We start from the raw sequence: 27,619 nt of genomic DNA, 5'->3' as shown, positions 1-27,619 counted from the left end.
CGAAACACACCAACACCCCCTCGAGACTCACAAGCTCGCAGGTAAGTGCATGACGCCCACTCGTGGGCCTGTGCTCGCCAACACAGTACATCCTCTGTGCCCAGCTGCCTGCGGCCAGGGTCTCGGGTCCCCGCAGGGCCTGGCCTCTGGAGCGTCTCTGCCGAGTGGGCCTGAGTGTGCGGTGCACGCTTGCTGTGGGCGGGCAGCCAGCTCACTGTTCTCACCCGGCAGGCCCGGCTCTGGCTCCCAGCCTGGGGGAGAACTTCCCTTTGCAAAGTTAGATAACACCAGGCTCTCTGTCAGAGGATTGGTGCTGTGGCTCCACGTGCTGATGCTGGCACTGGGCCAGGCCCGCCCTGCCAGGCAGCGGGAAGGGAAGGCCTGGCTGCAGCCGGAGCTGGCAGGTGGCCGAGCCGGGGGTGGACGGGCGGGCCGGGGCCCGTGCTGCCCATTGGCTGCCTCGGGCTCCCGCCCCGCCTGCCTCCAGAGCCTGCAGCTCTCCCTGGGCCCGAGCCTGCCTCTCCAGCTGCTTCTAAACTCCCCCAGCGAGCACCTCCCGCCGGGCCATGTCGAGCTGTGACCGGATCGGAGTGGCCCCTGCCATGGACATGCCGGAGGTCCTCAAGTCCCTGCTCGAGCACTCTTTGCCTTGGCCAGAGAAGAGGACAGGTAGGAGCGGAGGTGGCCTGCAATGGCCGGCCGCCCAGGTGCCCGAGGGGTGGGGGCCGCTACGGGCAGTGTGGCCGGACAGGCATCTCCAGACTAGGGAGGGTCATCAGCAGGGGTCTGCCCTTGGCTTCTTCCCCGGGCGAGGAAGGGCCGGGGTGCAGAGAGGGTCATGGTGGGGAGGGCCTCTGCCTCTCCAGGGCTGCCCCCCCAGGTCTGCTAGCCCTGGGAAGCTGCAGCCAGCATGTGGCCACTGACAGGTGAGGGGCTCACGCGGGACCGGGACAGGACCAGAGGGCCCTGCTGAGGGAACGCACCAGATGCTGACAGCTTATTACGTTCCCCACTCCGCATGTCGGGGTGCAGGGGACCAGCAGAAGCTGTGGGTTCAGGCGGCCGGCCGCCTGTGTCCCCGGGGAGAGGTTGGCCTCCGGGCGCCTGCTTCAGCTCCTGCTCGCCGGAGGTGCTGGACCCGGCGACGGGATGGAAGCTGTTATGTAACAGGACCACAGGCTGAAAGCCCCGGTTCCTAGGATACCACAGGCAAACACGGGGCGAAGGAGCCTGTGGAGGAGGGTGTGGACGAGGGGCAGAGCCGGCAGCCAGCACCAGGTGTCTCCTGAGCCCCTCCTGAGAAACCCCGGGGCCACGAGAACTCTGGGGGCCAGCCTGCTCGGGGCTCTCCCTCCCAACAAATATTTCCCCACATCTATTCTGTTCTGAGACGTCAGGTCCTCATTGCTCAAACCCCAGGGGTGCCTTTCATGGAGCCCAGCTCCCCTCGGCTGCCAGGGCCTGACCTGAGTGCCAGGTGGCCCCTCAGGGGACCTTTCTCAGGCCTCTCCCTTCCCTCCCCACACCTCACCACCCCTGAGGGTACCTGATCCACCTCATCACCAGGTAGCCCCTTCCACGGGACCCTTAGCCCACTCCCAAATTCTGAAGCCTGAGGACGCACACCACAGTCCCTGCCTGGACATGCCTCTCAGGGAGCCGGGCTCAGGAAAGGAGGGTGGCAGGCTCTGAGCATGGAGACACCGCCTGAGGGAGGAAGTCAGCGCCCAGAGCTCTTGGCAGGGTCCCCTATGCGCTCTCTCTCATGGAGCTCTGGGCCCCTCGGACCTCATCTGCGGACAGTCTCTGCCCTCCCAGCACTCAGAGTCCTGGCTGCTCCCTGGGAGAAGCCCATCCCCTCTGGAAACTTGGCCTGGAAAAGAACCACGGCTGACTTTTTCTTGCCATCCCTGAAGGTCTCGTGTGGGGAGGTGAGGCGGGACGTTTGGATGTGAAGGGCTCCCTTCTTGGTCTGAGCGCTAGAGAAGGCTGGGTGGCCCTGTGGCCCAGGGCGGGCACAGGGGGCAGCTGGGCTGCTGGTGGGTCTGCGGGGACAGCTCCCACCTGGGCAGGGAAGGGTTCCTGGGGGCGACTCAGGGTGCAGCTCCTCAGACCAGGGCAACAAGGCTTATGAAGTGTGGCAGCAGCTGCTGGTTGCTGGCTCCCACCTGGTCCCCAGAGCCCTGTGGAAAGCCCCCATCAGTCACTGTGGGTGGCAAAGTCCAGGCCCAGCATAGGGGAAACCCGCCCCCCAACCAGGGTCTCAGGCAGAGCTTTGTCAAGAGCTGGCAGACTGACAGAGGACGGTGAGTCTGGTACACTGGGCTGGTCCATGGGAGACGGACCAGTCTCAGGCCACCTCCTGTCTCTACTCTATGTGGCCTCTCACTGGGGGTCCGAAGCATGAGACCCTGACAGGTTGGGAGATGCCGACGGGTGGATAAAATGAGGGGGCGAGGGTTGGAGACTCAAGGGAGCCAGTACACCCCACAAAGACCTCACTCTTAATACTGCCTTCCATCTGACGTCGCCACTTTCCAAAGCGCCCAGACTCTCCAAATGTTTCATGAAAGTATCCACCTGGAGGCAGTGTACCTTGGTGAAGACAGGGCACAGGCCATCAAAGCAGGAATTCCCAGCCGGCATGGAAAAGGTGTACTTGACTCTGACACAACTCAGGGGTTAGGGCCCAACCCCCTTCGCAGTTGAAAACCTGCCTGTAACTTTATGGTCGCCCCCAGATCCATGGTTCCACATCCTCAGATTCAGTCAACCACAGATTGGGTCGTACTGTATGCGTTTAGTGAAAAAACTCCACGTATAAGTGACACCCGCATGGTTCAAACCTGTGCTGTTCGAGGAACAACCTGTGCTTTAAAAATTCTTGGTGAAGGGGCTTCTCTCCCCACATGCATTCCTCACTCTGGCTTCAATCCCCCTGGGAGGAGGATGACAGTGGTCCGGTTGCCTCTTGTGCTTCAGCTCACATGGGGGTCAGGGGTCACGTGCAGAGCACACCTGGGGTCCAGCGGGAGGAGACATCCAAGGAGAGTCCTGAGGATGGTGAGACCATGCTCTCACAAGATCCTGCTCTCCCTGCAGGCTTTCTGCTTTCTGGTTCAACGATGCTCCTTGAACCCCGACTGTGGGGCCTCTGGCTCTTGCTGCCCCCGGGCCTCCCTTCCCAGGCTGTGCAGACCGCCTCTCCAACTTCCTGGGGGAGCAGACTTTCTCCAGACTCCAGATTCCTTGTCTTTAGGCTACAACCACCACCCGGTAGCCCCTCACTCTGGGCCACCCAGAAAACCAGCTTTCTTGTGGGTAGAGAAATCTCTGTCCAGCAAGAGAGTGGGTCTGTGCCCCAAGCCTTGACTCAGTTTCCCCTCTGTCTGTGGGCCCTGATCCCGAAGGACCGTTCTTCCTGCTCTCCTGCCTGACTTTTCTCCTGTGGATCCTCTCCCAGGAGGCATTCCGTTCCAGACTGCTCACCCTCCACTTTCTTCTCCAGCTTCCAGAAAGATGCGGCTTCTCAAACCACATCGTTAGCACTTTTAGTCCCCAACTCCTTGGCTGTGCTCAGAGGTTGGCATCTCATCTTTCTGCCAGCTTTGGTCACTCAGGGAACCACGGCGCGTGAAAGCACAGCAGAGGTGGAACAAGGCCTTCACTTTGAGCTGGGAAGGTAGGGTCCCTAGGTCAGGAGCTCCTAACTGCAATCACTGTGGGCTACCCAGCAGGTATCCCTGACATGCCTCTCTCCATCCCCATTCTGTGAAAAGAATACCTGATTCACAGGCTTGTGGCCAGGAATAAATGACACATCCCAGATGAAAGTGTTTGCAAACTGTGAAATGCCATGCTGTTTTCTCTGCAAAAGACAAACAGCAGCTGGGCCTGGTTAGGCTCCTTCCGTGGACATCACATCTGCTGTCTGACCCTCGCTCCCTCCTTTCTGTGGATAATCTCCTGGAAATAAGTGGATGTGGCAAGGCTGTGGGCACACACGCAGGGCTGTCTCCATGGAAACACATGCTGAGGCTCCTAGGGTCATGGTGCCATCAGCCCTGTGCCAAGCAGGACAGCCCAGCTGAGCTGGCTTGGTGGGACCTGCTGGGGCAGAAGCAGGGCTCTGGGTAACCTCCCCTTGGGGAATTGAGGTGAGCAGGAGAGAGGGTGGACTCAGAGCAGCCTGGGCTGTCCTGAGCTTGGCCTCAGTGACGGTCTATGCAGTAGCCTCCACTCCCAGCCTGGGGGAACCAGAGCAAGAAGTCACAAAATTTGCTTCCATGGAAGAAGAGGGAGAAGTGGCCATACATGCATTGCACGTGTTATCTCTAATCCTCATTGTGCTCTGCTGTGCTCAGTTGCTCAGTCGCGTCTGACCCTTGGCGACCTGATGGACTGTAGCCCAACAGGCTCCTCTGTCCATGGAATTTTCCAGGCAAGAATGCCGGAATGGGTCGCCATTTCTTTCCCCAGGGGATCTTCCCAACCCAGGGATCAAACCCGTGTCCCTTGTGTCTTCTACATTGGCAGGCGGATTCTTTACCACCACGCCACTTGGGAAGCCTCTAATCCTCGCTACCATCTCCTAATGGTGAGGAAACACACTCAGAGGAACTGGCTACCCTCAGGGCCAGTACACAGGCCAGCTTCTTCTTCACCTCCTGTGTCAGGGGCTTACCTTTCTTCTCTACCTGTCCCCCCACCCAACACCCATCACCAATCAGAGAAATGTGAGAAACTCATTCTCATCTAGTGCCAGACACTGCCAGCAATCCAGATGGCTTCTGCATCCTAACAGGCCTGTCCCAAGGCTAGGTTATTAAGGGAATGAATCCTGGTTCTAACGGCCCTTGTTTCCCAGGTGTGGCTGGGAACTATGCTCAGTGCTTTTACATTACCATCTGTGAAACGGCTTTGCAAGAGAGGTATGATTATCCATTCTACAGACCAGGAGACTGACTCTCAGAGATGGGAAGGTTACACAGTTGTCGAGGGGCTCCAACCCAGCTTGGCCTGCTTCCAGGCTCTTCCCTACCCACAGGTTTCCCTGGGGTTTCTAGAACCACGTCTCAGGGCAGTACCTCCGCCGTCATCGAAACATTCATCATGCTGAGTGCTTGCTAACATGTGGCACAGGAGCGAGTGAGACAAACACTGCCCTGCTCGCCTGCTGTTTGCATTCCCGTGGGGAGAGAGACAGCAATCCGGAGGGTCAGGGCCGGCCTCTCTGAGAGGGGGACATTTGAGCCAAAGCCTGGAGGGTGAGGAAGGGCCAGTTACACCAAGAACTTTCAGGCTGGGGGGACAGCACCTGCAAAGGCCCTGTTTGGGTCAAGAATGATACGTGTCTGAAGAAAAAAAGGCCACTGTGGCTGCAGAAGGTGAATAAGTGGGAAAGAAGGAAGAGTGAGGTTAGAGAGACTCTCAAGGGGAAAGCCTGCAGGGCCTTGAAGGTCATAAAGAAGAGTGAGGCCATCTTCTCCCTGACTACAAGGCCCCACCCTCCCCCCAACTATTCTTGGGGCAATGGCCAGTTGGGAGGAATGGGGTGTTTCCAGGACAACCCAACATGGGATTGTAGTAAGAGCTAAACTTCAGGTGAGCGCGTGTTATGCTCCCAAGTGCTATTCTCAGCAGTGTGCCTGAACTGCTCCCTTCTGTCTCAGGCTCAGAGAGGTTAAGTAACTTGCCCAAGGTCATACAGGAAGTAGTCCAAGCAGGAATCAAACCTACATGTTCCAGCTCCAGAGCCCACTCCCTACCAACACCGCCTCCACTGGAGAACCCTTAGCTTTCAGAAAGTGGCTGTTGAGACATTGCAGAGCCTGGAGGTAAGGGCTTCTCTCTAGAAATAGTACTCTTGGGGTGGATATCATTCTATATTTCTAAGCTGGGCAGTGGACAAAATGCAAGCCAAACAGGAAACTAAGTACTCTTGAGAGTATTGAGAGATGGGCAAGAGTTGAAGGGCCTCCACCCACCACCTCTCCCCAGAACACACTGAGACCAACGTACAAACCGCAGCCCAGAACTATGCAGCCACAGGTATGTGGGCTCAAGAGGAGCAGTCGTTGGCAAGGCCAGCAGTGGAGGACTTGCCGTAAGGGTGGCCTTTATTTACTATTCTAGGTTTGATTGTGAATTAAACACGAGTGTTATTTAATGTTAATAATGTTCCAAATGTGCATGACCTAGCTCTGGAAAGTTTTTGTTAGCCCTCCTACCGGCACCAACAACAAAGTGAACCAACAAATATTTACTGAGTGACTACCCTGAACAAAGCTTTGTGTTCTCCTGCATTTGAGATCTCAAAGCACACAGATAACTGGGCTTTGTCAGTGCTCAGTGGAAGCCTTCTCATTGTCCTGCTCTTGCAGACACCAGGCTCATGTCACATTTTGCAGTAAGTCAGGAGATAGGGTCATACCGTCCTGCAAGATACTGACTATGACGCCAAAGAGGTCATTATGGGGCCAAAGGCTCCCGTGCTGGAGTTTTAGCCCCTCTCAGCTTCAAGTTTAAATAACCCAAATTGGTATAATAGCTTTATGAAAGGCCCTTGTTCTGCATATGTTCAATTGAATTAAAATTTTAACTTGGGGTGGTCAGCAAGTTTCTGGAACACTAAAGAGTAGAATTTAAAGCCAGACCAACTCTGGAAAATGGACATTTCACATCCCTTCTCTGCTGTAGCTTAGACTCTAGAACCCACCTTGTTCCCCCCACCCCAAAAAATCCTACTCCTCACCCAACACAACCTGAATGAAGGCGAAGCATGGAGGCCCACGCAATCCATGCCATACACCGTTCAGGCTGGCACTTGACATTGCTTCCCACACGTAATCCTCATAACCACCCTGTGAGGTAGGCAGATCCATTTCTGTTTCCAAGAGAAAAATACCTGAGACTTAGGCAGCAGAAGTCACTTGTCCAAGGACAAGGAGTCAGGCAGCCGCTGAGGAGAGTATCTACCCAGGCCTGCATCTCATCCCGACAGTCAGTGCTGCCCCAGGACCCCCACCTCCCTCAAGAAGCTGCTGCATTGAAACCCTAATACTTTAGAATACAAAGGTGCTACTTCACAGTTTTAAGTTCTTAACCATGTAACAACATGTTATTTTCATAGAGTTTCTTTCTTTGTCAGGGCTCTCTATGGAAATTACATTATGAAACACTATGAAACACTGTGGAAATTAGCTAACCGCTTCTGACAGGTTTTCCTCCACTAAGAAGAGGGGCTGCAATGTTATTCCCACTTTACTGATAAGAGACAGAGGCAGAGAGAGGACTCTGTGGGTCTTTTCCCATCCGCCAGAGAATGAAGACAAGAACACAATGGCACCCGCCTCCTGGATGGTGCTGTTGAACGCTGCCAATCGGCAGCATGGCTAACCCCCCAGCCTGCAAGTAAGCACGAGAGAGAACATGTTTATGACGTTCCTGCGGTGTCTGTGACACACCATTTACCCTGCGGTTATCCAGGGGAAAAAACCCTTTTTGGGGAGTGTTAGTACATGAACAGAGGACTAAATCAGAACAAAGTTTTAAAGCCCTAACCTGTTTACCCAGCTTCTTAACCTGCTTACCAGTGCCACTTGCCTGTTGCTCCAGGCTGGGTGGTAAATGAAGTGTATATTATCCCTTTTGAATAACTGTAGATTTAAATATTTTTAAACCTTTTTTAATCTTTAAAAAAAACTAAATCTAAAATCTCATACTACATACCACCTTTGTCATAAACAAATGTTACAACTTTCCACTGTTTTGTTACTATAAATCCTCCCCTAATACCTTGAGAATTTTTTTTCCGTCAATAATGTCATATTAGCTATGAAAATATACATTTAACAGTAATCCAGTAAGTCTCTCCCTGGCCAAACTAGCTATTGTCTTTTTAAAACTCATACATTTTTTTCCCCCTATGTTTTAATCAATTTCCCTGGACTGTCCTTTGAAATTCGTTTCTAAAAACCTCTAGGTCAGTTTATCCTAAAGATATCTTAGTTTAGCCACATACAGAATTCCCACTAATAACAACTCTGCAACATAACTCTGCAACAACTCTGCAAAAACACTGCAACATAACTCTGCAACAACTCTGCAACAACTCTGTACATAATTTAGTACTTTCACTAAATAGAGACTGACATGGTCACTGTACCTGCTTCTAGGATAATGGATACATCAAGCAGTGGATTTGTACCCATCAACAGTAGCAAAGCTATGAAAATGACTTGTTTACTGCAGGTTTGCAACTGTGCATTTTAGGGCTTCCCTGGTGGCTCAGTGATAAAGAATCCACCTGCCAATGTAGGAGACATGTGTTCAATCCCCGTATTGGGAAGATCCCCTGGAGAAGGATTCTTGCCTGGGACACCCCATGGACAGAGGAGCCTGGCAGGCTACAGTCCATGGGGTCACAAGAGTCACCACTTAGCCACTAAACAACAAAACAAAAACAATTGTGTATTTTACACGAACTGGCTTATGCTAGCCTCACAAGATCAGTTCTTCCCCATCTCTCTCAGACATAGAATAGGAAAGGTAGCCTGGAGAGATGAAGCAATAGGCTGGAGATATCAGACTCAGAAAGTGATTATAGTTTAAGGAGTGAGGCTATGAGAACTTGAATTTTGGAGTCAGACTCCATCACCTGTCCTCTGCCACCATCCAGAGTTCCTTCAAATCTTTTGCTTTCCAGGTTTGCTCAGGCGCCCAGCCTCTTTCTTTAACTCTCAGTACCGATTGTATCAGCCTGACAACTTTCAGCTACCTGGGTGTCATGGTCACACACCTACTCTATGAATCAAGGACTGCGCCCTGCATTCCCCCAGCCTCGCTCCTGGGAGGCAAGAGTCACTGGTCTCATAGGGACAAATAAGCCAAAGTCCCTGCCCTCTCAGGCAGGGAATACCTAGTATTGTTTGGGTTCAAGGCAGGGTATGATTCCTGCTATCAAGAGGTACAAAGTTCGGGTGACCTGTAGGAACAGGTTCCTAGAAGGAGTCCGCATGTGTGTCCCCCCCAACCCCACCCCCCGCTCATGTTCGACATTTATACGCGCCATTTCCTGATGAACTCCTAGGAAGCATTTGCATATATTATGAGAGGGAGGAATTTTGGTTTTCCTCACCCTAGGAAAAAGGGACGATCCTAGACAGGAACAGAATTTCAGAGCTGTTTAGGACTTGAGATTTATCCAGCCCAACCCCTACATTTTATGTACGAGGAAACAGGCTCGAGCGAAGCAACTGGACTTTCCCAAGGTCACAGGCTAGTTAAGCGCGAGGACGGAAGCGCGTACTCCCGCCCTGGCTCGGGGCCCGGGCACTCTCTCTCCACCCGCGGCCTCAAGAATGCGCCTTCCACGCTAGTGTTTATCTGGCCGCCACGCCCGCACCAGAAAGCCGGGATCAGGGGGTAGAATCTGACACCATCTTCAGCGGCAGCCAAGCCTGCTCCAGCCGTCCCTACGGGCGGGCAGGTCGCCGTCCCCAACCCTGCCCTCAGCCAACCTCTGGGTCGCAGGGTGGGGGCGAGGCGGGGTGAAGGCTGCGCTGTGAGTCCGGGTACCACGACCCTGGGCAGAGTTCCCCAGAACAGAAAGGCCCGCCCCTTCCCTCCCCGCCGCAGCCCCGCACGTGCTGCGCCTCGTGCACCGCCCAGGGCCCCGCCCCCAGCCCTCCATTGGCTGCTCCGCGCCTTCCTCCTCTTCCCCCCCTCCCCACGCGGCGGGACTCGGCTGCAGCTCCACGTGACCCGCGGGGCGGGGCGCGGCGAGGAGGAGGGAAACGGCCGCGAGGACCCCAGGGGTCTCTCTGATAGGCTACCCCCGCCGGCATGGCCACTGCCAGCCCCGCCTCCTCTAGGTGGCGCGTCCGGAAGGTGGCGAGACTGGGATGCGAGGGGAGAGCGGTTACAGTGGTCCAAGAGAGGGGCAGGGGTTACGGCGAAGGCGAAAGCGCGGGTTGAGGGGCAGGGGCTGTCGCCGGATAGGGCCCCCCAGACCCAGGCCCCGGCAGGCGCCAATCAGGTGACAGCGAGGAGGACGGGGCGGGGCCTGCGGCCCTGCTTCTCACCTGGCGCCGCACGTGTGGCGTTTACGCAGGGGCGGCCTAGCCAATCATAATCCGGAAGGCTGCGCCTGTCCCCGCCCCCCCTCGCGGGATGGGCCAATCCAAGGCCGCCATCCGGGGAAGCTGGCCTGGCCTTATGAAAAATTAATAAGCCAGAGCCTGTCCGCCCGCGGGGTAGGGATGGAAGGAGGGAGGCGGGGGGTGGGGGCGCCGCTGCGCGCCTGCGCAGTAGCTGCCCGTGTCGGCAGCTGCGGCGGGTCGCACGGCTCCGTCCCATCTCGGGGGGCGGGCAGGCGGGCGGGGGAGGCGAGGCGAGGCGAGGCGCGCGCGAGCCGAGCGCGGGGCACGATGTCCGACGCGGGCGGCGGAAAGAAGCCGCCTGTAGAGCCGCAGGCGGGGCCTGGCCCGGGGCTGGGGCGCGCAGCCGGGGAAAGGGGCCTGCCGGGCTCCTTCCCTCTGGTCCTCAAGAAGCTGATGGAGAACCCCCCACGCGAGACGCGCCTCGGTGAGGGGAGGCAGCGGGGGGTGGGGTAGGGTGGGGTGGGGGTGGGGGTCCGCGCGCTTCTGGGGGCGGGGTTTCTGCAAGGGCGGGGCCTTGTGAGGGCGGGGCTGGGGAGGTCGGAGGTCTGGTTGAAGTGGTCCAGCCTGGGGGATGGGGCCAGGAAGGATTGGGGACGGGAGGGCGAGGCGAAAGCGGGTAGGAAGGGGTAGCGGATGAGCTGAGAGGCGGAGTCACATGGGGGTTGGTGGGGAAGGGTGGGGGAGGGAGGCAGTCGGGTGGGGGTCGCGGGGAGGAGGTTCATCGGGGAGGGTCCGAAGCACGCGCAACGTGAAGGGGTTATCGAGGAGGCTGATGGGGGTCGCAGCAGCTACTTCAGTGACGCTCCAGGGCGCCTGCCCTGGGGACCCCTGCATCAGAATCACCTGGGATGCTTGTTTAAAATGCCCATTTCTGGGCCCCACCCTTCACCCTTCACTGGATCTGCGGCTTCAGAGACAGGACTCTGTATTTTAAGGGGCACCACCCCACTTCCGTGATTCCACAGTCCGCTAAAGTTTGAGATGCCCTGATATAACGTAGCGAACTGCTTTCGTTTATGGCCGTCCTCCTCCCAGCGGGGAGGAGGACCTGCCTTCTTCCCTGCGTGTGAGTATCCCCAGGTTCTGGTTCCTCACTGGAGATTTCCTGGAAATGAGTTTCAGGGCTGCTGCTGAGGTGGAGAGGGGTGTCAGGAGAAGAGCCGGGAGGTGCCTTCTGAGGGGCAGGTTGGGAAGAAGGTAGAGGGATGAGGGTCAGAAAGAGGCCATCGAGGCCCTTTACCTGGTTGTTTGGGGCTGACCCTAGACTTTGAGGCCACAGGGCTGGTCTTTGTCCTGTTTGCTGTTATGTGTGCTCGGTCAAGTCACCACTCTTTGGAATCACGTGGACTGTAGCCCACCAGGCTCCTCTGTCCATGGGATTTTCCAGGCAAGAATACTGGAGTGGGTTGCCATTTCCTCCTCCAGGGGATCTTCTCGACCCAGGGATCGGACCGGGTCTCCAGTGTCTCCTGCAGTGGCAGGCAGATTCTTACCATTGGGCCACCTGGGAAGCCCTTGTCTTGTTTCCTAGGCCACAAAGGTCCCTGGGCTTTTGTGGAAAGCAAGTTTGGCCTTGTTTTTGGTCTGAGAGCATGGGGTTCAGGGAGCAGCAGGAATACCACCTATAGTGGAGTTTCAGGTGCACTGAGGTATGCTTTCAATCTTCTGAGATTTCATTTTCCAAGAACCACTGGTGTCGTTCAGGGATTGGGGAAGGCATGGGCCTTCTGTGAATTACCGCTCTTGGGGAATTCATTTTCTTTTTAAAAATGCCATTTCTCTTCCTTTCTTGAGTGTGTTCTGAGACTCCCATCCCTATGGCTGTCATGGTCTGGTTATAAATAGCTTCAGCACATTAGGTGAGGCCAGGCTCTCTCCTTCCGCTTCAGGACCTCATATGCACAGACCCTTTTATTTTTAAGGCAATGCTTTGTTCCAAATCTGGGGCTGAGGCAAGCTGCCCCAGGACAGGTGTGCACATCTGTCAGGTTCTGTCAGATTACCAAATAATAACCATCCATAATAATAGTTCCACCTTACATTTGCAGAATTCTTCCAGAGCGCCTTGACATAATCTTATTTAGTCTTCTGCAGCCGTCCTATAGGGTATTACCCCACTTCTCTGATGAAAAAAGCAGAGGCTCAGAGCGGTGAGGATGTTTCCTTAAGGTCACATCACCAGTCCTTACACTGTATCACTGGTAACCACTGATGAACATCTGCTACAATTAAAATTTCATCTTATAAAAACACTGATTAACAATGTGCTAATTGCTTAGGCCAGACAAACCCTGGAACTTGGTGCTAGTCCTCCAGTATGGCTGTCTTTCTGTCTCCTCCCTTCTGCCTCCTTTAATCCCCACGACCCCCACCCAACAGAAATCTCAGTCATTTCTGAACAGAATGTAGAGTCAGTGTCTCAGGGAAGGAGAACAGGGAAGCCATCTGGCCCACCCAGCCCACCAAAGCTTGGCTTTCTTACTTCCCGTTTGGTTTTAAACCAAAGCCTGGTACAGAAGGCAGTTGCAAGAATTCGAGTTACTTTGTATTAGTAGCCATGACCAAATTCTGTTTGTCAAAACCTCCACCTTCTTAACTCACTGGGTGTGTCCATTTTTATTGAACCAACAGGCTGCTTTTTGGCTGTCTGAGGTCTAGGAGTCCATACATGACTGGTTTACTTCCAACATAATCGTATTTGATTTCTGTTTCATTTCAGAAACCAGGGTTCAAAGTTGCCGCCCTCAATTTGAAAACCCATTATGAGCTTGTCATGATCTTATCTCCCACTTCTGTCATTTGCCTCCCTGTCACTCTGATTTTCTTCCAACCTTGTCACATTTTTCTGTTTTTTTTCTCAATTTGCCCTTTCTTGGATATCCATCCACGTGTGTAACTTTTGGGCTGAGACAGTTAGGTGGGTTCATGTCCCCACTGATTGATTAGTTTTGCTTTGAATGGGAGCATGCTTGCTTTCTTCTACAGCTCCATGCATCTCTTTCTTCCCAGAAAACCTGCCTTAAGTCTTCTCTGCTCAATGAGGGATAAGCAGATGGTCTCTGGAAATGGTTGCTCTGAAAAAGGTCCTGAAAAGACAGCTCCAGGCCCTCTCTATTTACAAACCCAGCCTTCTTCATTCAGTATACTCATCTTCCTGGGGTCTGCTGTCTTGCCTGGTCCTGTATTGGTCCCCACAATGTAGAAATGAATCAAACACAATCCCTTCCTTGCGCAAGCTCACTGTAATAATGAATGCCTGGGGTGTGCCAGGAGCTCTACAAGGCACTTTCAGATGTCACCTCTAGTCTTCACTGAAGAGGGGAGCTTTATCCTTACTTACAGTGGAGGACACTGAAGCTGGGAGAGGTTAAATGACATTGCTAAGGTCACACATCACTGCAGTGGGTGGCAGGCAGGGTGGGGACAGGACAGAAGAAAAAGCAAGTGCTTGGCCTGAAGAGTCAGCCCTTTCCTGAGGTAGCAGGGTCAGAAACCCCGTTCCCCACCCCCCAACCCCCACCGGTAGCCTCTCTCCAGCAGATGCTAATCCTACAGCCCATTCTGAATTAACCCTGGGACTACATCAGGCCTCAGAGCTAATGGCGAGCATCCTAGGAAGCCCAGGCATGGATGTGCATCACATGAGGGTGTGCCGCCATCTCTAAAGGAGACCAGTGGTCCTCGTTCAAACACCAGGTTATAACTCGAGAATAGTGTGGGCTCTTGTAAATGCATGCATGGATGGATCAGGACTCCGAGAGAGGTGGCTCTGCCCTGCGAGGCTCACCATGTGCCTCCTGGGGTTGAGTTACTCTCTCAAGAGATGTCTCACCACAGGTTTTGTGTCTGCAGATAAGGAAAAGGGGAAGGAAAAGCTGGAGGAAGACGAAGCCACAGCAGCCAGCACCATGGCCGTCTCGGCCTCCCTCATGCCGCCCATCTGGGACAAAACCATCCCGTACGATGGCGAGTCTTTCCACCTGGAGTACATGGACCTGGATGAGTTCCTGCTGGAGAATGGCATCCCCGCCAGCCCCACCCACCTGGTGCAGAACCTGCTGCTGCCGGTGGCTGAGCTAGAAGGGAAGGAGTCAGCCAGCTCCTCCACGGCATCCCCACCATCCTCCTCCACCGCCGTCTTTCAGCCCTCGGAAACCGTGTCCAGCACAGGTTGGTGATGAACCTTCGGGCAGGGCCACCTGCCTCATCCAAGGAGATCCACTTCCCAGGGGGCTGCGTGGTCCCATTGGACCTACTGTGAGCAGAAGCCCTCTGCTCCCCCACCTTTCAGCACAGTCCCCCAAGGCTGGAGATAAAAATAGCCATCCCCTCAGCGGCAGCCGGAGCCTTCCTGTTGGTTGATTGCTGCAGATGGTCAGCCCAGTGGAGTGAGCAATCCCAGTCGGAGGCTTCGCAGGATAGCAGTGCCATCCTGCCTTTCCACAGTACTGCTCTCTACTGCCATGTGCACTTTGCCTGCGATTCATAGGAAGCTCAGGCAATAATAATAACAATAGCAAACATTTATTTAACATGTATTCTGTGCCAGGCACTAACACACAATCCTCACAAAACCTCCTTACGAGATTGATACTTTTATCCCCATTTTATTTATTTAGCTGCACTGGGTCTTGGTTGTGGCATGTGAACTCTTAATTACAGCATGTGGGATCTAGTTCCCTGACCAGGGATCAAATCCAGGCATTGACAGTGTAGAGTCTTAGCCACTGGACCACCAGGGAAGTCTCCTGTTATCCCCATTTTATAGGTGAGGAAACTCAGAAGTTAGGTTGCTTGCCCAGGGTAACACAGCTGATGGGAAGTGGAGGCAGCACTTGAACCCAGGATGTCTGACTTTTTAGCCAGGTATTTCTCAGGCACTGCCACGAAGAAGGCATTTTCACTGCCAGGACCAATACCATCTTTGGGATTCCTGCTTTATCCTCTTGTCCTTTTTCTGTTTTACCTCCAGTTGGTTGGTTTTCATGCCCCTGGGTCATGAACCCATCAGAGGAGGCATGGTCCCTGTTTCAGGGGCTTTGCGAAGCTTTCCACAGACTCAGTTCAAGGCGTATAAGCTGATGTCTCCTGGGAAAGACCCCAGGAGCTGGTGTGGCACCCAGGGAACCTGGACCCAAGGAATTCTCATGCTCTATTTTTTTTTCTTTTTATTGTAGAAAAATGTTCAAATATGAAAGTGAAGGGCTGCTATAAAGAACCTCCAGTAACCATCACTCCGCTTCCGTAGTGATTAGCTCATAACCAGTCTTGTTTTCTATAACCTCCTGCATTCCCCTAATCTGATTATTTTCAATCAAATGTATATGTAAACTATAAGGATTTTTTTAAGAAACGGAACAGAAATACCAGTTTTACATCTGAAATTGACAGTAAATCCACCAGCATTCAAATTTCCAAAAACTTGTCTTATAAATGTTACTGTTTTACAGTTTGCTTGAATCAGGAGCCAAATGAGACCCACACATTTCAGTTAGTTATGTGTCTTAAATCTCTTGTAGTCTGTGGGGTCTTCCTTCCTTTTTATTTCTCTGCAGTTTGTTTGTTGAGGAAGCTGAATTGTTTGACCTATAGAGTTTCACACATGCTGGATTTTCTGGTTATATCCCTCTATTGCCTTTTAACACGCTCCTCTGTCCCTCGTTTCTTTGCTGTAAATGGTTCAGCTTCAGAGGCTTCAGCTGATTCCAGCTGAATTCTTGTTTGAAGGCAGCTCATTTTGGTGCTGGTCAGGTTGTCCTGAAAGGCTGCTTCCGTGTGTGGGTAGGGGACAGAGCTGGAAATGAACCCTCTTCTTATACCTGACTGAGGCCACCTAGGTGGAATTTCCCTCTGATTTTGTATTTAAGTAAACCTTCTTAATGAAGTATGGTGTCTAGAGGTGCTCATATCATAGGTGTACCGCTTGATGAATCTTCAGAGTGAGCCCACCCATCTAACTACCCCCCGATCAGGGCAGAGAACACTGTCGGTGTTCTGGAAGTTCCTCCTGACCCCACTCAGTCCTCACTCCCCAGAGGTAATCACCATCCATATTTCCATCACCAGAGATTCATTTTGTTTATAGATGAACGTCTGTAAGTGAAACTGTATATTACGTTCTCTTCTTTTTTAAGTAATTATAAGTTAATTACATTTACACTTCCACATTAATAGCTTCCTATAGCTAGCTTTATAGTAATATATAAATCATGTGGGCATCAGTGACTAAAAATAGATTTATGGAACATACTTATGAACTACTCCTGTGACAGAAAAACCATGATATAAATAAAGTAAGATTTATGCTGAAGAGTTATACATGTGGTAGAAATGAAACAGTTCATTTTTCAGTTCCTCTGTAGAAAGGACATAAGTAGTATGTATTCTTTTGTGACTAGCTTCTTTCCACAAGTCTGTGAAAATCATCCATGTTAATGCCTGTGGCAAAGCTGTGTTCATTTTTTGTTGCTGAATGGTATTCCATGTTTTATTTTGCCGCACTATGCGGCATTTGGGATGTTAGTTTCCACGCCAGGGACTGAACCTGTGCCCCCTGCAGTGGAAGCACAGAGTCTTAACCACTGGACAACCAGGGAAGTCCCTCCAAGTTGTATTGCATGACCACACCACAGTTTTTACCTACTCTTCAGCGGATGGACACGAGATGTTTCCAGGTCCGGGTTATGCCTAATAGCACTGCCATGAACATTTGTGTGTGAGTCTTTTTTTTTTTTTCCCTCATTTTTTTTCTTTTTTAAAAAATTCTTATTTTGTGAGTCTTTGTATGCATTTTCTGTTGGGCATTTTCCAAGGAGTAGAGCAGCTGAGTCATCGGATACCCAGTGTTTGATGGGAAGGATTCTGACTTGCACCTAGACTCCTCTAGATTGTTTCAGGACCACCTGCCTCTCTGTCTTTCAGAATACTCCCTGGAAGGGAAGCTGAGTTGCACCAGGTCAGTTTTTTGTAGATGTTGCCAAATAGGATACAAAGTGGCTGTTGCCATTTATACTCCCACCAGCAGGACAGGGGAGGTCTGGTTGCCAGGCTTTGTTACTTTGGCTGTTGGTTGTTTATTCCTATAGTTACCATGTTGATCCCTGGCCATTCACTCCTCTGATACTCAGCCCTGTTTGTAATTAACCCGTCTGATAAGATATAAGTAGTTTACATGCATGATACAGTTAAAACCTATGTCTGATCATGTCACACCTCTGCTCAGAACCCTCCAGTGACTTCTTTCACCTCAAGGGGAAAGTCAAAATCAGTGGCACTGTTGACATCCAGACCAGATAGTTTTTGTTGGGCTTGGGGAAAGGGCTGTCCTTGCACCGCAGCATGTTTAGCAGTATCCTTGGCCTCTACCCACTAGATGCCCCTCCACCCTAACAGGGTCACATGTCCCCTGCAGAACAAACTTGTTCCCGACTGAAAACCACTGATTTATTGGGATTAAAGGTCCTATGCTTTCTGTTCCCATCCTGTTTCTCCTCCCTCTTAGTCACTCCAGCCCAATGGCCTCTGCTCTTCTCGTCTCCCAGTACTTGCCTGTGCACAGACCATGCACTTGGTGTTCACTCTTTCTGAAATGTTCTTCTCCCAAATATCCACATGGCATCCAACACTTGTGTATGGATATTTGTAATTTATCTTCTGTAACGTCATCCTTTCCCATAGGATGACTTTCCATGAAGGTAAGGATTTTTGTTTTGTTCACTGCTTTGTCTTTGCCAGGACAGTGCTTGGCATATAGTAGGTGTTTAATAATGTATCTATTGACTGAATAATTATTTTGTGTCCTCTTATAAGTAGCATTGAGCAAGTAGGCCAAAGGTATAGATTTTTAAAAAATAACATCCCCAATAACACAGAAGATTTGAACAGGGTTTTTGCTTTTTGTTTTTTTGGCCAGACTTAAATTTTAGTTTACCATCCATGTGACCCTAGGAAAACCTTGTCATTTCTCCAAGCCTCAGTTTCCTCATCTGTAAAATAAGGTTAACACCCATCTCCCTTTCAGAGTTGTCATGAGACTGAATGAGCACAGCCACTGATTGGTCTCAAGGGATTCAGCAATGGAAGCCATTTCGTTATTCAGTCTGTGTCCCTAAACCATTATAGTTCCTGGTGAGATTCAGCTGTTTCTCATTACTTGAGAACTTGAAACCACAGGAAGTTAAGGGGGTATAATGATTTAATGTTTTGCTTAACATTTCTGGGGGGAAAAAACAATCGGAAAATCTTGTCTTTTTCGAAGGCCCTGTTTCCTTTTGAGCATTTTGTTCCTAAAGGGAAGAATTCTTTCCATGTTTGCGTTGTTGAATTGAATCACACATGCCAGTCTGGCTTGTGGGGGGCAGGTGCTCTTACAGTTTTTCTTCCCTCCAAGCAGCAGTAGTTTGTGCGACCTTGAGAGTCAAGTAGGTGTCTGGGTATGTGACGTGAGCCTTCACTGTTCAGTGAGTCTAGGCTTTTCCAGGACCACCTGCCTCTCTGTCTTTCAGAATCCTCCCTGGAAAAGGAGAGGGAGACCCCCAGTCCCATCGACCCCAACTGCGTGGAGGTAGACGTGAACTTCAATCCTGACCCTGCTGACCTGGTCCTGTCGAGTGTGCCCGGCGGGGAGCTCTTCAACCCTCGGAAGCACAAGTTTGCCGAGGAGGACCTGAAGCCCCAGCCCATGATCAAAAAGGCCAAGAAGGTCTTTGTCCCCGATGAGCAGAAGGTAACTTGGTACATCTGCAGTAGTGAATTTGCAGCATGGGCTCAGGGGTCAAAGGGCTTTCCCCAATTTCCATTCGATTTCTCCAGGAGGACCCACCCTCCTTGGGGACACATCGAGAAAGGCGTGCATTCAGAGCTTTGGGCCACATCCCGCTGCGGTTGAAAAAAAGGCATTTGGGTGGCGTTTGGCCCCAGCTTGACTCCCCGCAACTTCTCTTTCCATTCTGGTTCCCAGCTGTGCCCATGCTCCCACTTCCCTGGCATCAGCCCAGCCCTTGGGCAAGAGCTCACTCGGCCACAGAAACCGGGATTGAACAAGCCCTCACTTTGAAGGACAAAAGATAGCTGTACATTGCCATCCCAGGGATGAGCCAGCAGCCTTGAAGCTGATGGTTTTATAGATAGGAGCTGGGCTGAGGGTTGTTCAGTCACTAAGTCGTGTCTGACTTGTGGCAACCCCATGGACACCAGGCTTCCCTATCCTTCACCAACTCCCGGAGTTTGCTCAAACTCAGGTCCTTTGAGTCGATGATGCCATCCAACCATCTCATCCTGTTGTCCCCTTCTCCTCTGCCCTCCACCTTTCCCAGCATCAGGGTCTTTTCCATTGAGTCGGCTCTTCACAACTGGATTGGGGAGGAGAGGAGGATTTTGTAGTTTTTCCTTTCCCCACTGTGAAAAACTCAGAAAAGGGACTTTTCACCTAAACTTTGGAGTCAGGCAGACCTCAGGTTCCTCATCTGTAAAATGGGAATAAACATACCTGCCTCTTGAGAGGTTTCTGAGGCTTTTAGATTAGTAACGATGAAAATGATAAACCTTTATGGCATCCTTACTGTAAGCCAGGCATTGGTATAAGCACCTTGTACATATTAACTCTTCTAATTCTCAGGCAACTCTGTGAGGTAGTTACTGTAATTACCCCCCATTGCAAAGACGAGGTGGGGAGATACTGTGAGGTTAAGGAACTCACTTGGTTCCACTGCTAGAAAGTGGCAGAACCAAGATGTGAACTCCGGGGACTGGAGCCAGGGTGCAGACCCTCAGCCACAGCCTGAGTGAGGCAGGAGTACAGACAGTGCTGTATGTCGGAGCAGCAGAGAGAAACCACTGGTAAGAGGAAGGCCCGTCCTTCCGCCAGTGGTCCCACTCGGAGTCTGTGGGGTCTGTGGATGGCGCTCGCTGGGTGTAAGGGCGGGGCCCCTAGGGGTCCCCAGGTCCCAGCTGCACCATGGGGGTTAAAAGAGGAATCAGTGTGGGTGGGGTGGAGTGCTGGCTGGAGGGGAGGGGTGGGTTCTCATGGGAAAGAGGAGAGACCCACCAAAAACCCTTCCCCACAGGACGAGAAGTACTGGACGAGACGCAAGAAGAACAACGTGGCGGCCAAGCGGTCCCGGGACGCCCGGCGCCTGAAGGAGAACCAGATCACCATCCGGGCGGCCTTCCTGGAGAAGGAGAACACGGCCCTGCGGACGGAGGTGGCGGAGCTGCGCAAGGAGGTGGGCAAGTGCAAGACCATCGTGTCGAAGTATGAGACCAAGTACGGGCCCTTGTAACCCCGCCCCGCCGGGGCGCTGCCTCACTTCAGACCTCTGCCCGGGGCCCCCGAAACCCACCCCTGCGTGGAGACTTACGACTCGTCGTGGGCGCATGGTGGCGCACCTGCCCCGGAGCCTTCACGTTCAAGCTTCATTATCACACACGACCAGTGCGGCGACTTCCCTGGGGGCCGGCCTCCTCCCTGCAGGACTTGAGAGAACCTACAAGGCGGTGAATCAGCCTTCGTCTCTGTCCTTGGCTGTCGCAGCTGGCCCAGAAGGGGACCTCTGGAGCACGGGCTCTCCTCTCCCAGGGTGCCCGGGCTTCCCTGACTCTCCCTCTTCTCCAGCCTGGGCCAGGCCAGGCCCGTCTCTGCAGAATGAGTGGTGATGGCTGTCGCCCTTACATCTTCTCAGGCAGCTGGGCGCATTTCCAGGCAGGGTGGGTCTGTCATCCTCCCCAGAAAGTCTTAGAGAGAGAAGCCTCTGTTCCCATCTTCCTCAGAGGTAGAAAGACACGCCAGCTCCTCTGTAGCGTCTGGTGTGGGCACCAGGCCATGGGGGTGTGGTCTCTGCGCAGCCGGGGATGACCTTTGCATCTGGGCCTACAGCAGAAGGTCACCCAACTGCTCCTGGCTCCCTCACCCCTTTTCTCTGTGGCTCGAGGCCTGGGAGGTGGAGGCCCTGGCGAGGGGCTCCCTGTGTGTTCCATCCACTGCTGGGAGAGACTCCCAAAGCGGTGGTCTCCGCGCCCTGGTCACCGTGCTCATCGACTCTTCTCCGGGGCACTCGTGGAGGCTGCCTGAGTCTCCTTTGTCCCACCAGACTGGGCCTCTGGGCCTGCTGTTTTTCTTCACCCAGTGACCAAGCTCAGATCTTGGATTTTAACAGAAAAGTCCCCTCATCCTGGAAGCTTAACTTCCTGGAGCCGGGATGCACCTTCTGCATGGTGTTCAGATAACTGGCCTCCACAGCCCCCTCCCACCCTCCCCCAGTGCCTCGGGTGGAGAGCCGGGCATGTTTCTCGAGAAGCTCCCGTTCTTTCTTGCTCTGCTTTCTCGTGCGGGCCATGCCCGAGCCCGCTCTCCCCGAAAAGCAGAAGAGGGCTTCCTGGTTCTCACTTCAGGATCCACCCATGTGTGAGCGGCCTGGAGGGCGTCCCTGGGCAGGGCCCCCGGGTCCCACCCAGCTCATGCGGAAGAATAGGCTCCTGGGACTTGGACACAGGCTAGAAACCCCTTGATCTGGGTCCCAGGAGACAGCCACCTATGCAGGCCCGGCCAAGGCGTGGGTGGAGGGGTCCACCTCGCAGCTGCTCCTTCCTTTCATGGCTGGCTGGACTCGTCCTTCGGTTCTGCCTAGAAGACTAGTTACGGACATCCGTGGAACCCTCTGCTCGCTGTGGTCAGCTGGGCACCTGGAGATGGGTGTATTTATTTGCTCAGGGCGGGCAGCCTGTGGTAAGGAGGGGTCAGAGGTGACAGGCACACATTTGTCGCGTTCACCACTGGTTTCATTTAAAGTGGTGGCTCCGCATCCTGGGCCTTGACCCCTAAAGACTTTTCATAACAGATGTTAAAAGCAGGGGAAGCCATCCACTGGCCGTGGACCACACCCAGGGGAGCACACGGCCCTCCAGGGACCTGCACCCCCGCCTCTCCGGGGACTTGACAAGGGTCCCTGAGGTCGAGGGACGTTGGTGCCCCTCACCCCCCCCCCCCCCGACTTTGACTTCGTGGTTCTATGAAAACCATGTTAACACTTTCCACTCTTGTAACCACAACAGGGCAGTTGCATCCAGCATGTCCGTGTCCTGCCCTGGGCAGCTCGCCCGCCCGGGCACACTCTCTCTGGTCTGGCCACTCACCAAGAGGGCACTTCTTATTTTGTTATTGGGAGAAGAGCCACCAGCTTAAAAGCTCTTCATTTTCTTTGGCCAGAAAGTGTATGGTTTGTGTTTTCTCGGTTCCCACCCCCCCTCCAAGGGATGGATATTTAGTCTCTGGGTGGCGTCCACTCTCTGACCCAGCAGGTGGGGTGATGGCCTGCTGTCTCTTCTCTCTGTCACACCTCCTGCCTGTCTGGGTGCCCACCCCTTGCACTGCCCCCAGCACCCCCCCCCACCCCCCCAGGCAGTGGGTGTCTGGTTCCTTCCCAAAGTGCTCACTTGGAAAGAGCGTGGCTGCTGGCCTCTTCTAGAAGAGCCCCTTTGAGTCAGGAGTCCGGCAGGGACAGGAAGGAGAGGTCTGTGGAGTTTGACATGCTGGGGAAAAGGGTGCTCAGGTAAGCATGTCTTCTTAGTCCTTGCAGGAGAGGTGGTGCCTCCTCAGTTTCCATTATGGAGTTGGGAGTCTCTTTGACTCCCTGCCGGGCCCTCTCCATCTTAGGGCTGACGGCCAAAAACTGAGGCTCCTGTCCTCATGTCTTTGACATCCTCTGCAAAGCACCAGACGTGAGAGATGCCAGTGTAAGTGGGTTTCCCTGGGCTTGCAGTGGGCTGGGACGGGCCATCCCTTCCTGAGCGCCCCCTTTCGCCTCAGTTGCAACCTCCGAACAGGCAAATCATGAATGAGCTGGAATGTTGCAAGAATATGCATATAATAAGCATATATCTAGACATAGAATATATATCTATTTAGGGAGAGCTTTCACAGTGGCCAGCAGTCTTGTGGAGGACCTGGGTAACTCTTACCCTTGACCCAAGGCAAAGGGTTTGCCTGTCTGGAGCCTGAGGTTGGGGAAGGCACGTAGCAGTGACCCTTGACTCTGGGTAAGCGTCGCCCTGGTTGGGGGGACCTCCTGTGGCCCTGGCAGGCAGTGTCTGCAGTTCTCCAGGCGGAGGTGGGGTAGCAGGCGTGGGGGCCAGCTGACAAGGGCCGCTCTGTGCTGGGCAGCTCTCCATCCGGGACCCTGGGAGCAAAGGGCTCAAAGCCCCCTGGTTTTCATGGCACAGCCCCACCGCCCCAGAGCTCCTTTAACATCTGTTAATTAAGTGCAATAAATTTTTCTAGAAAATGGCAAAGATGACTTCCAGGTGGATATTGCTGTCTTACAGTGTTGGGGACGCCAGAGCACCACTTGGTTTTATTTTTCTAAGTGCATGTGATGTGACAGAGTGTGTGGGGCTCTGCGCCCTCCCCCGGGAGCTGGCATTCCAGCAGGCCCCTCTCTCCTTCACCCATGCCGGGGAAGGAGGCACGGCGCAAACCCCTTCTCCCCAGCCGGCGGGGGGCAGATGCGGAGCGTAGCCCACTGGCCTTATGTGCGTGTGTGCGTGCGAGTGTGCCACTGCTGGTGGGCCCAAGCGACGTGGCGGGAGGGAAGCCGGGAATGTATCCTTTTCAAACGAAATTAAATATTTTGAGACGAGAATCGCGGGGCTGTCTTTTCTGTCCTCCTTCCCACGTCAGGGCCAAGCCACCCTACCCAGTCTGTGCCCGTTTCCTCACGTGTCAGGTGGAAGTAATCCCTGCCCCCTTAACCACACCGTTCAGTGAGAAGGGACACATACCGGGCCCCAGTGTCGTCCTCAGCCGTTAGAACACGTGAAAGCGCAGCACAGCTGGTTGGAACGCCGGGGAACTGCTCATGAGACGTGTCCCCAGACAGGGACCCTCAACGGCCATGCGTAAACAGTGCTCACAGGGGGATTCTCGAGGTTTTCCTTGTTTCCTCTTGCCACATTTTCTGTCTACACCATGAGACCGTCACAGTTAAAAGACAAGGTTAAACACAGGGTGCAGTTGTCTGCTGGGCACCGGGACTGTCGGGCCGAGCCACTCAGCATTGGCGTCCCGGGCCCCCTGCTCAGGACAGGCCCAGGCTCCTGGGGTGGGGGCAGAACAGGGTGTCCCACCCTTGGCCGTGCCCACTGCCAACTCCACCCCTTCCCGCATCTGCACCCACTCTGCATGCTGCGTCGGCTCCGTCCGTGTGTGCGTGCCTGGAGCTGGTGCTACCTGTGTGCGGCCATGGCCGTTCTCCCCTGCTTCCCACGCTGCAGGCCGTTGGTGCTCCTGTGGTTTGAGGGACCAGTAACTGTTTGGTTTCTAAGAGGATAAAACCTGCATTTGGAATTTCGGGATGGGCCGGCAAGGTGGACTTTTTTAAAATAGCCATTTTTCAAGAAACACTGAAGCTCAGAAAAGCAAAGTGATATGCCCCCAAACCAAAGCAGCAGGGCTAAAGTTCAAGCTTCAAGCCCAGAGTAGGTCTCAACTTTTCAGATTCAGCTTCCTAGACTGTCCTTGGCCTTGGCCTCAGGGCAGTGTCACTTACTCCCATCTTTCCACCAGCTGCACCCTCGGGTCTTCCCATTTCTGACGGCTTACAGAACCTTTCAGCTCAGCCTTCCCCTCCTCCCTGCTCCCAGGACTGGGAGCCTGGGCTGGGAGCTTTGAGGCGCTATCTTATTTAAACTTCACAGCGGGAATGTTGTTCCCCACCCCCCACTCCCTGCACAGATGTGGAAACCAAAGTTTAGAGAGACGTCATTCAGCAAATATTTATTAAATGTCTATTTTGTGTCAGCCCTACCTCCAGCCAGCAAATATTTATTAAATGTCTATTTTGTGTCAGCCCTACCTCCAGCCTTCACAATCTGCTTGGAAAGACAAACATTACACAGAAAGAAAGAAGAGAATGACGGATTGTGTTAAGTGGTGTGGCTGAGAAGACTGGGGAATCTGGGAGAAACCATTTATATGGGAGGGTCAGGGAGGATCTCTTTGTGGGTGGCATTTAAGCTAAGACCAGAGGATAAAGGGATGTGACCTGCCCCCAAAGCTGCCACACAAGTTGGGCACAGAGCCAAGTCCACGGGCAGCCTCTGACCCCATCCATACACCTCAGTTCCCTGGACAGATGTGACCCAACCAGCTGGCCAAAGCGGTGGACACAGGAAAGCAATTACAAGAAGGCCCAGGGTGCATGAAAGCCTGACACTCCAGCCTCCTGTCACTGAGGTTGGGAATAAGATGCCAAGAGGCCCAGGGAGGCAGATGTAACTCAAACAGATCCTTTGGCCCAGGGGGTCACATCTTTAGGTAAAGGCCTTGTGCAGGCCTGCCCCACCCCTGAGCCGCCTTGTGGTCTCCAGGGGCTGCCTACCTGGTTAGCTGACCCAGGTGGCGCTAGTGGTAAAGAATCCACCTGCCAGTGCAGGAGACAGACCTAAGATCTCTGGGTGGAGATTCCCTGGAGGAGAGCATGGCAACCCACTCCAGTGTTCTTGCCTGGAGAATCCCATGGACAGAGGAGCCTGGGCCCATAGGGTTGCAAAGAGTCAGACACAACTTAGCAACTAAGTACACATGCAGCCCTGGGCACAACTGATTGGTCAAGGAATGAACATGTGACCCAGCCGGGCCTATGAGGCCCTTCCCTGAGATTTGTGCCCTTGAGGTCTCTGGAGAAGATCTGTTGTGATGGCTGTGTTTTCTACTCTGGGTACAGATGCTCTCACCCAGAGTGGAGATTCATGCGGCCTCAAGAAGCACAGGGGCTGTGGACTTGGAATAGGTCACAGCTGGGAGATCTCTGGTGAGCATGTGGCAGGTAAGAACACAGGCTTGGGATAGTCCCAGGTTCAAGTCCGCCTCCATCACCAATTTGGGATGTGACCTTGGGCAAGTCACTTCCCCTGTCTGGGTTTCTGGTTTTTTTATCAGAATGGGCCCCAGCCTCACAGGCAGCTCGCACAGAGCTGGTGCTCCCCACGTGGCAGCTGCCATTGTGGCGATGCTGCAGAGGGTACTGACCGACAGGGACGTGAGTCCTCGGACCTGACAGCCGTCAGCCATGGTGCAGCGGGCAGCGTGGGGGTGAGGGGGCGTCCACCGGCTGGTGTGGGGTGCAGCCAGCGTTCCCAGGCCCCACCCTCTGAGCTATTTCCCTCTCTGTACAGCGAGGACGTGCCGCACAGATAACGTTTGAGTGCCTGACACCGGGCTCCCTCCTGCGTGCCTGCCTGGAGGACAAATCCCCCAAAGCTGGACACATGCCCCCTTGCTTGATTATACCCAGTGACCAGACAGCGCCACACAGCTCCCGGTGGCCGCGCCACAGGGGCCCAGCTGGCAGCTCCTGACGTCAGCACCTAATCCAGGAAAGCTGCCAGCCAGAGATGGGGCTGAGCAGCAGAGGAAATGGAAGACAGGTTTGAAGGTGGGTGCCCACAGCCTCCCAGCCAGCCCTCCCTGCACTCTCCTCAGCTTCTCGCTTCAGCAAAGCCTCCCAGCCAAGCTGGCCGACGCCTGGACCCAGAGGGGCAAGGGGCTGTTGTACGGTGCACCAGGCTCAGCCTCCTTCAGCTCCCAGGCTGCAGGGGTCTCCAAGTTGGGGAGAGGGCAGCCACTCCCGCCTATATTCCAGGCTGACGCCAAGTCCCGGTGGGGCAGGGGCTTGAGAGTTGTGGGGAGCAGAAGGGGCTGTAAGTCAGCAGGGCCATGTCGCTCAGGGCTGAAGAACATGTCTGTTTTCTTGGGGTCTGACCCAGGTCTATTGAAGACTGGAGCATGTGCCTGAGTCCAGGTCTCTGAAGAACTGCTAGACGGAGCTCAGATTGCTCTAGGAGCCCACCCTAGAGCCTTCCAAGGCCTCTTGGGTGTGGCTAGAGCAAGTGGTGGTGCCCAAAGCTGGGGTCATAGTTTTGAGCCAGGAGCCAGTGCCAAACCCACCAAACTTGCTGGGCTCCTCCTTGCTTGGGGCCTCAGTTTCCCCATCTGCTCAGAACACCAGACTTGTGGATCTCAGTACTGATATCCAGACTGGGGAACACCCAAGGCCTTTGCCTGAGGTGTTTGGGTAAGCCAAGCCTTACCTTTCTTCTCTGCCTCACAAACTCCTCTCCATCCCTCCAGGCCCCAGTCAGCTGTCACCTCCACCAGGAAGGCTTCACCAGCACTTCTGAGAACCAGTTGGTCCTTCTGCATGGTCCCACACCACACCTTCTTTGGCAGGTCCCCCCAGCTAGGCCCAGTCCCTCCCTTACCCTGAGGTGAAGATACTATGAGTTAAAACTTGTGAAATGTTTAGGATAGTGCCTGGCATGGAGCAAACAGCCGTGAAAAGTGAAGTGAAAGTCGCTCAGTTGTGTCCACTCTTTGTGACCCCATGGGCTATACAGTCCATGGAATTCTCCAGGCCGGAATACTGGAGTGGGTAGCCTTTCCCTTCTCCAGGGGATCTTCCCAA

General features: G+C 53.7%; 1 protein-coding gene across 4 annotated transcripts; it reads left to right on the top strand.

The window, feature by feature from the left end:
• The first annotated feature begins 492 nt into the window (after nt 1-492).
• TEF (TEF transcription factor, PAR bZIP family member) lies at nt 493-23,797 on the top strand. 4 transcript variants are annotated; one of them, XM_043881517.1, is made up of 4 exons: nt 493-669; nt 14,001-14,333; nt 18,668-18,888; nt 20,228-23,797. In XM_043881517.1, exons 1-4 carry the CDS (start codon nt 567-569, stop codon nt 20,441-20,443), a joined length of 873 nt encoding a protein of 290 aa, XP_043737452.1. In that variant the 5' UTR covers nt 493-566; the 3' UTR covers nt 20,444-23,797. The 4 variants fall into 4 exon arrangements, with proteins under 4 accessions (XP_043737452.1, XP_043737454.1, XP_043737450.1 ...); XM_043881519.1 differs by having other exon boundaries at nt 495-669; nt 14,016-14,333; XM_043881515.1 differs by lacking the exon at nt 493-669 and adding an exon at nt 10,271-10,587.
• Nucleotides 23,798-27,619: the final 3,822 nt, after the last annotated feature.

The sequence above is a fragment of the Cervus elaphus genome, chromosome 22 (assembly GCF_910594005.1).
Source record: "Cervus elaphus chromosome 22, mCerEla1.1, whole genome shotgun sequence".
Lineage (NCBI taxonomy): Eukaryota > Metazoa > Chordata > Mammalia > Artiodactyla > Cervidae > Cervus > Cervus elaphus.
The sequence above is the reverse complement of the archived record's forward strand: the minus strand, read 5'-3'. Positions and strand labels throughout refer to the sequence as shown.

Coding starts and splice junctions, on each gene's coding strand:
- TEF (XM_043881515.1), top strand. CDS start 10,431: ATGTCCGACGCGGGCGGCGGAAAGAAGCCGCCTGTAGAGCCGCAGGCG. Junction 10,588..14,000: donor CCCACGCGAGACGCGCCTCG/GTGAGGGGAGGC, acceptor GTCTCACCACAG/GTTTTGTGTCTGCAGATAAG. Junction 14,334..18,667: donor GGAAACCGTGTCCAGCACAG/GTTGGTGATGAA, acceptor TCTGTCTTTCAG/AATCCTCCCTGGAAAAGGAG.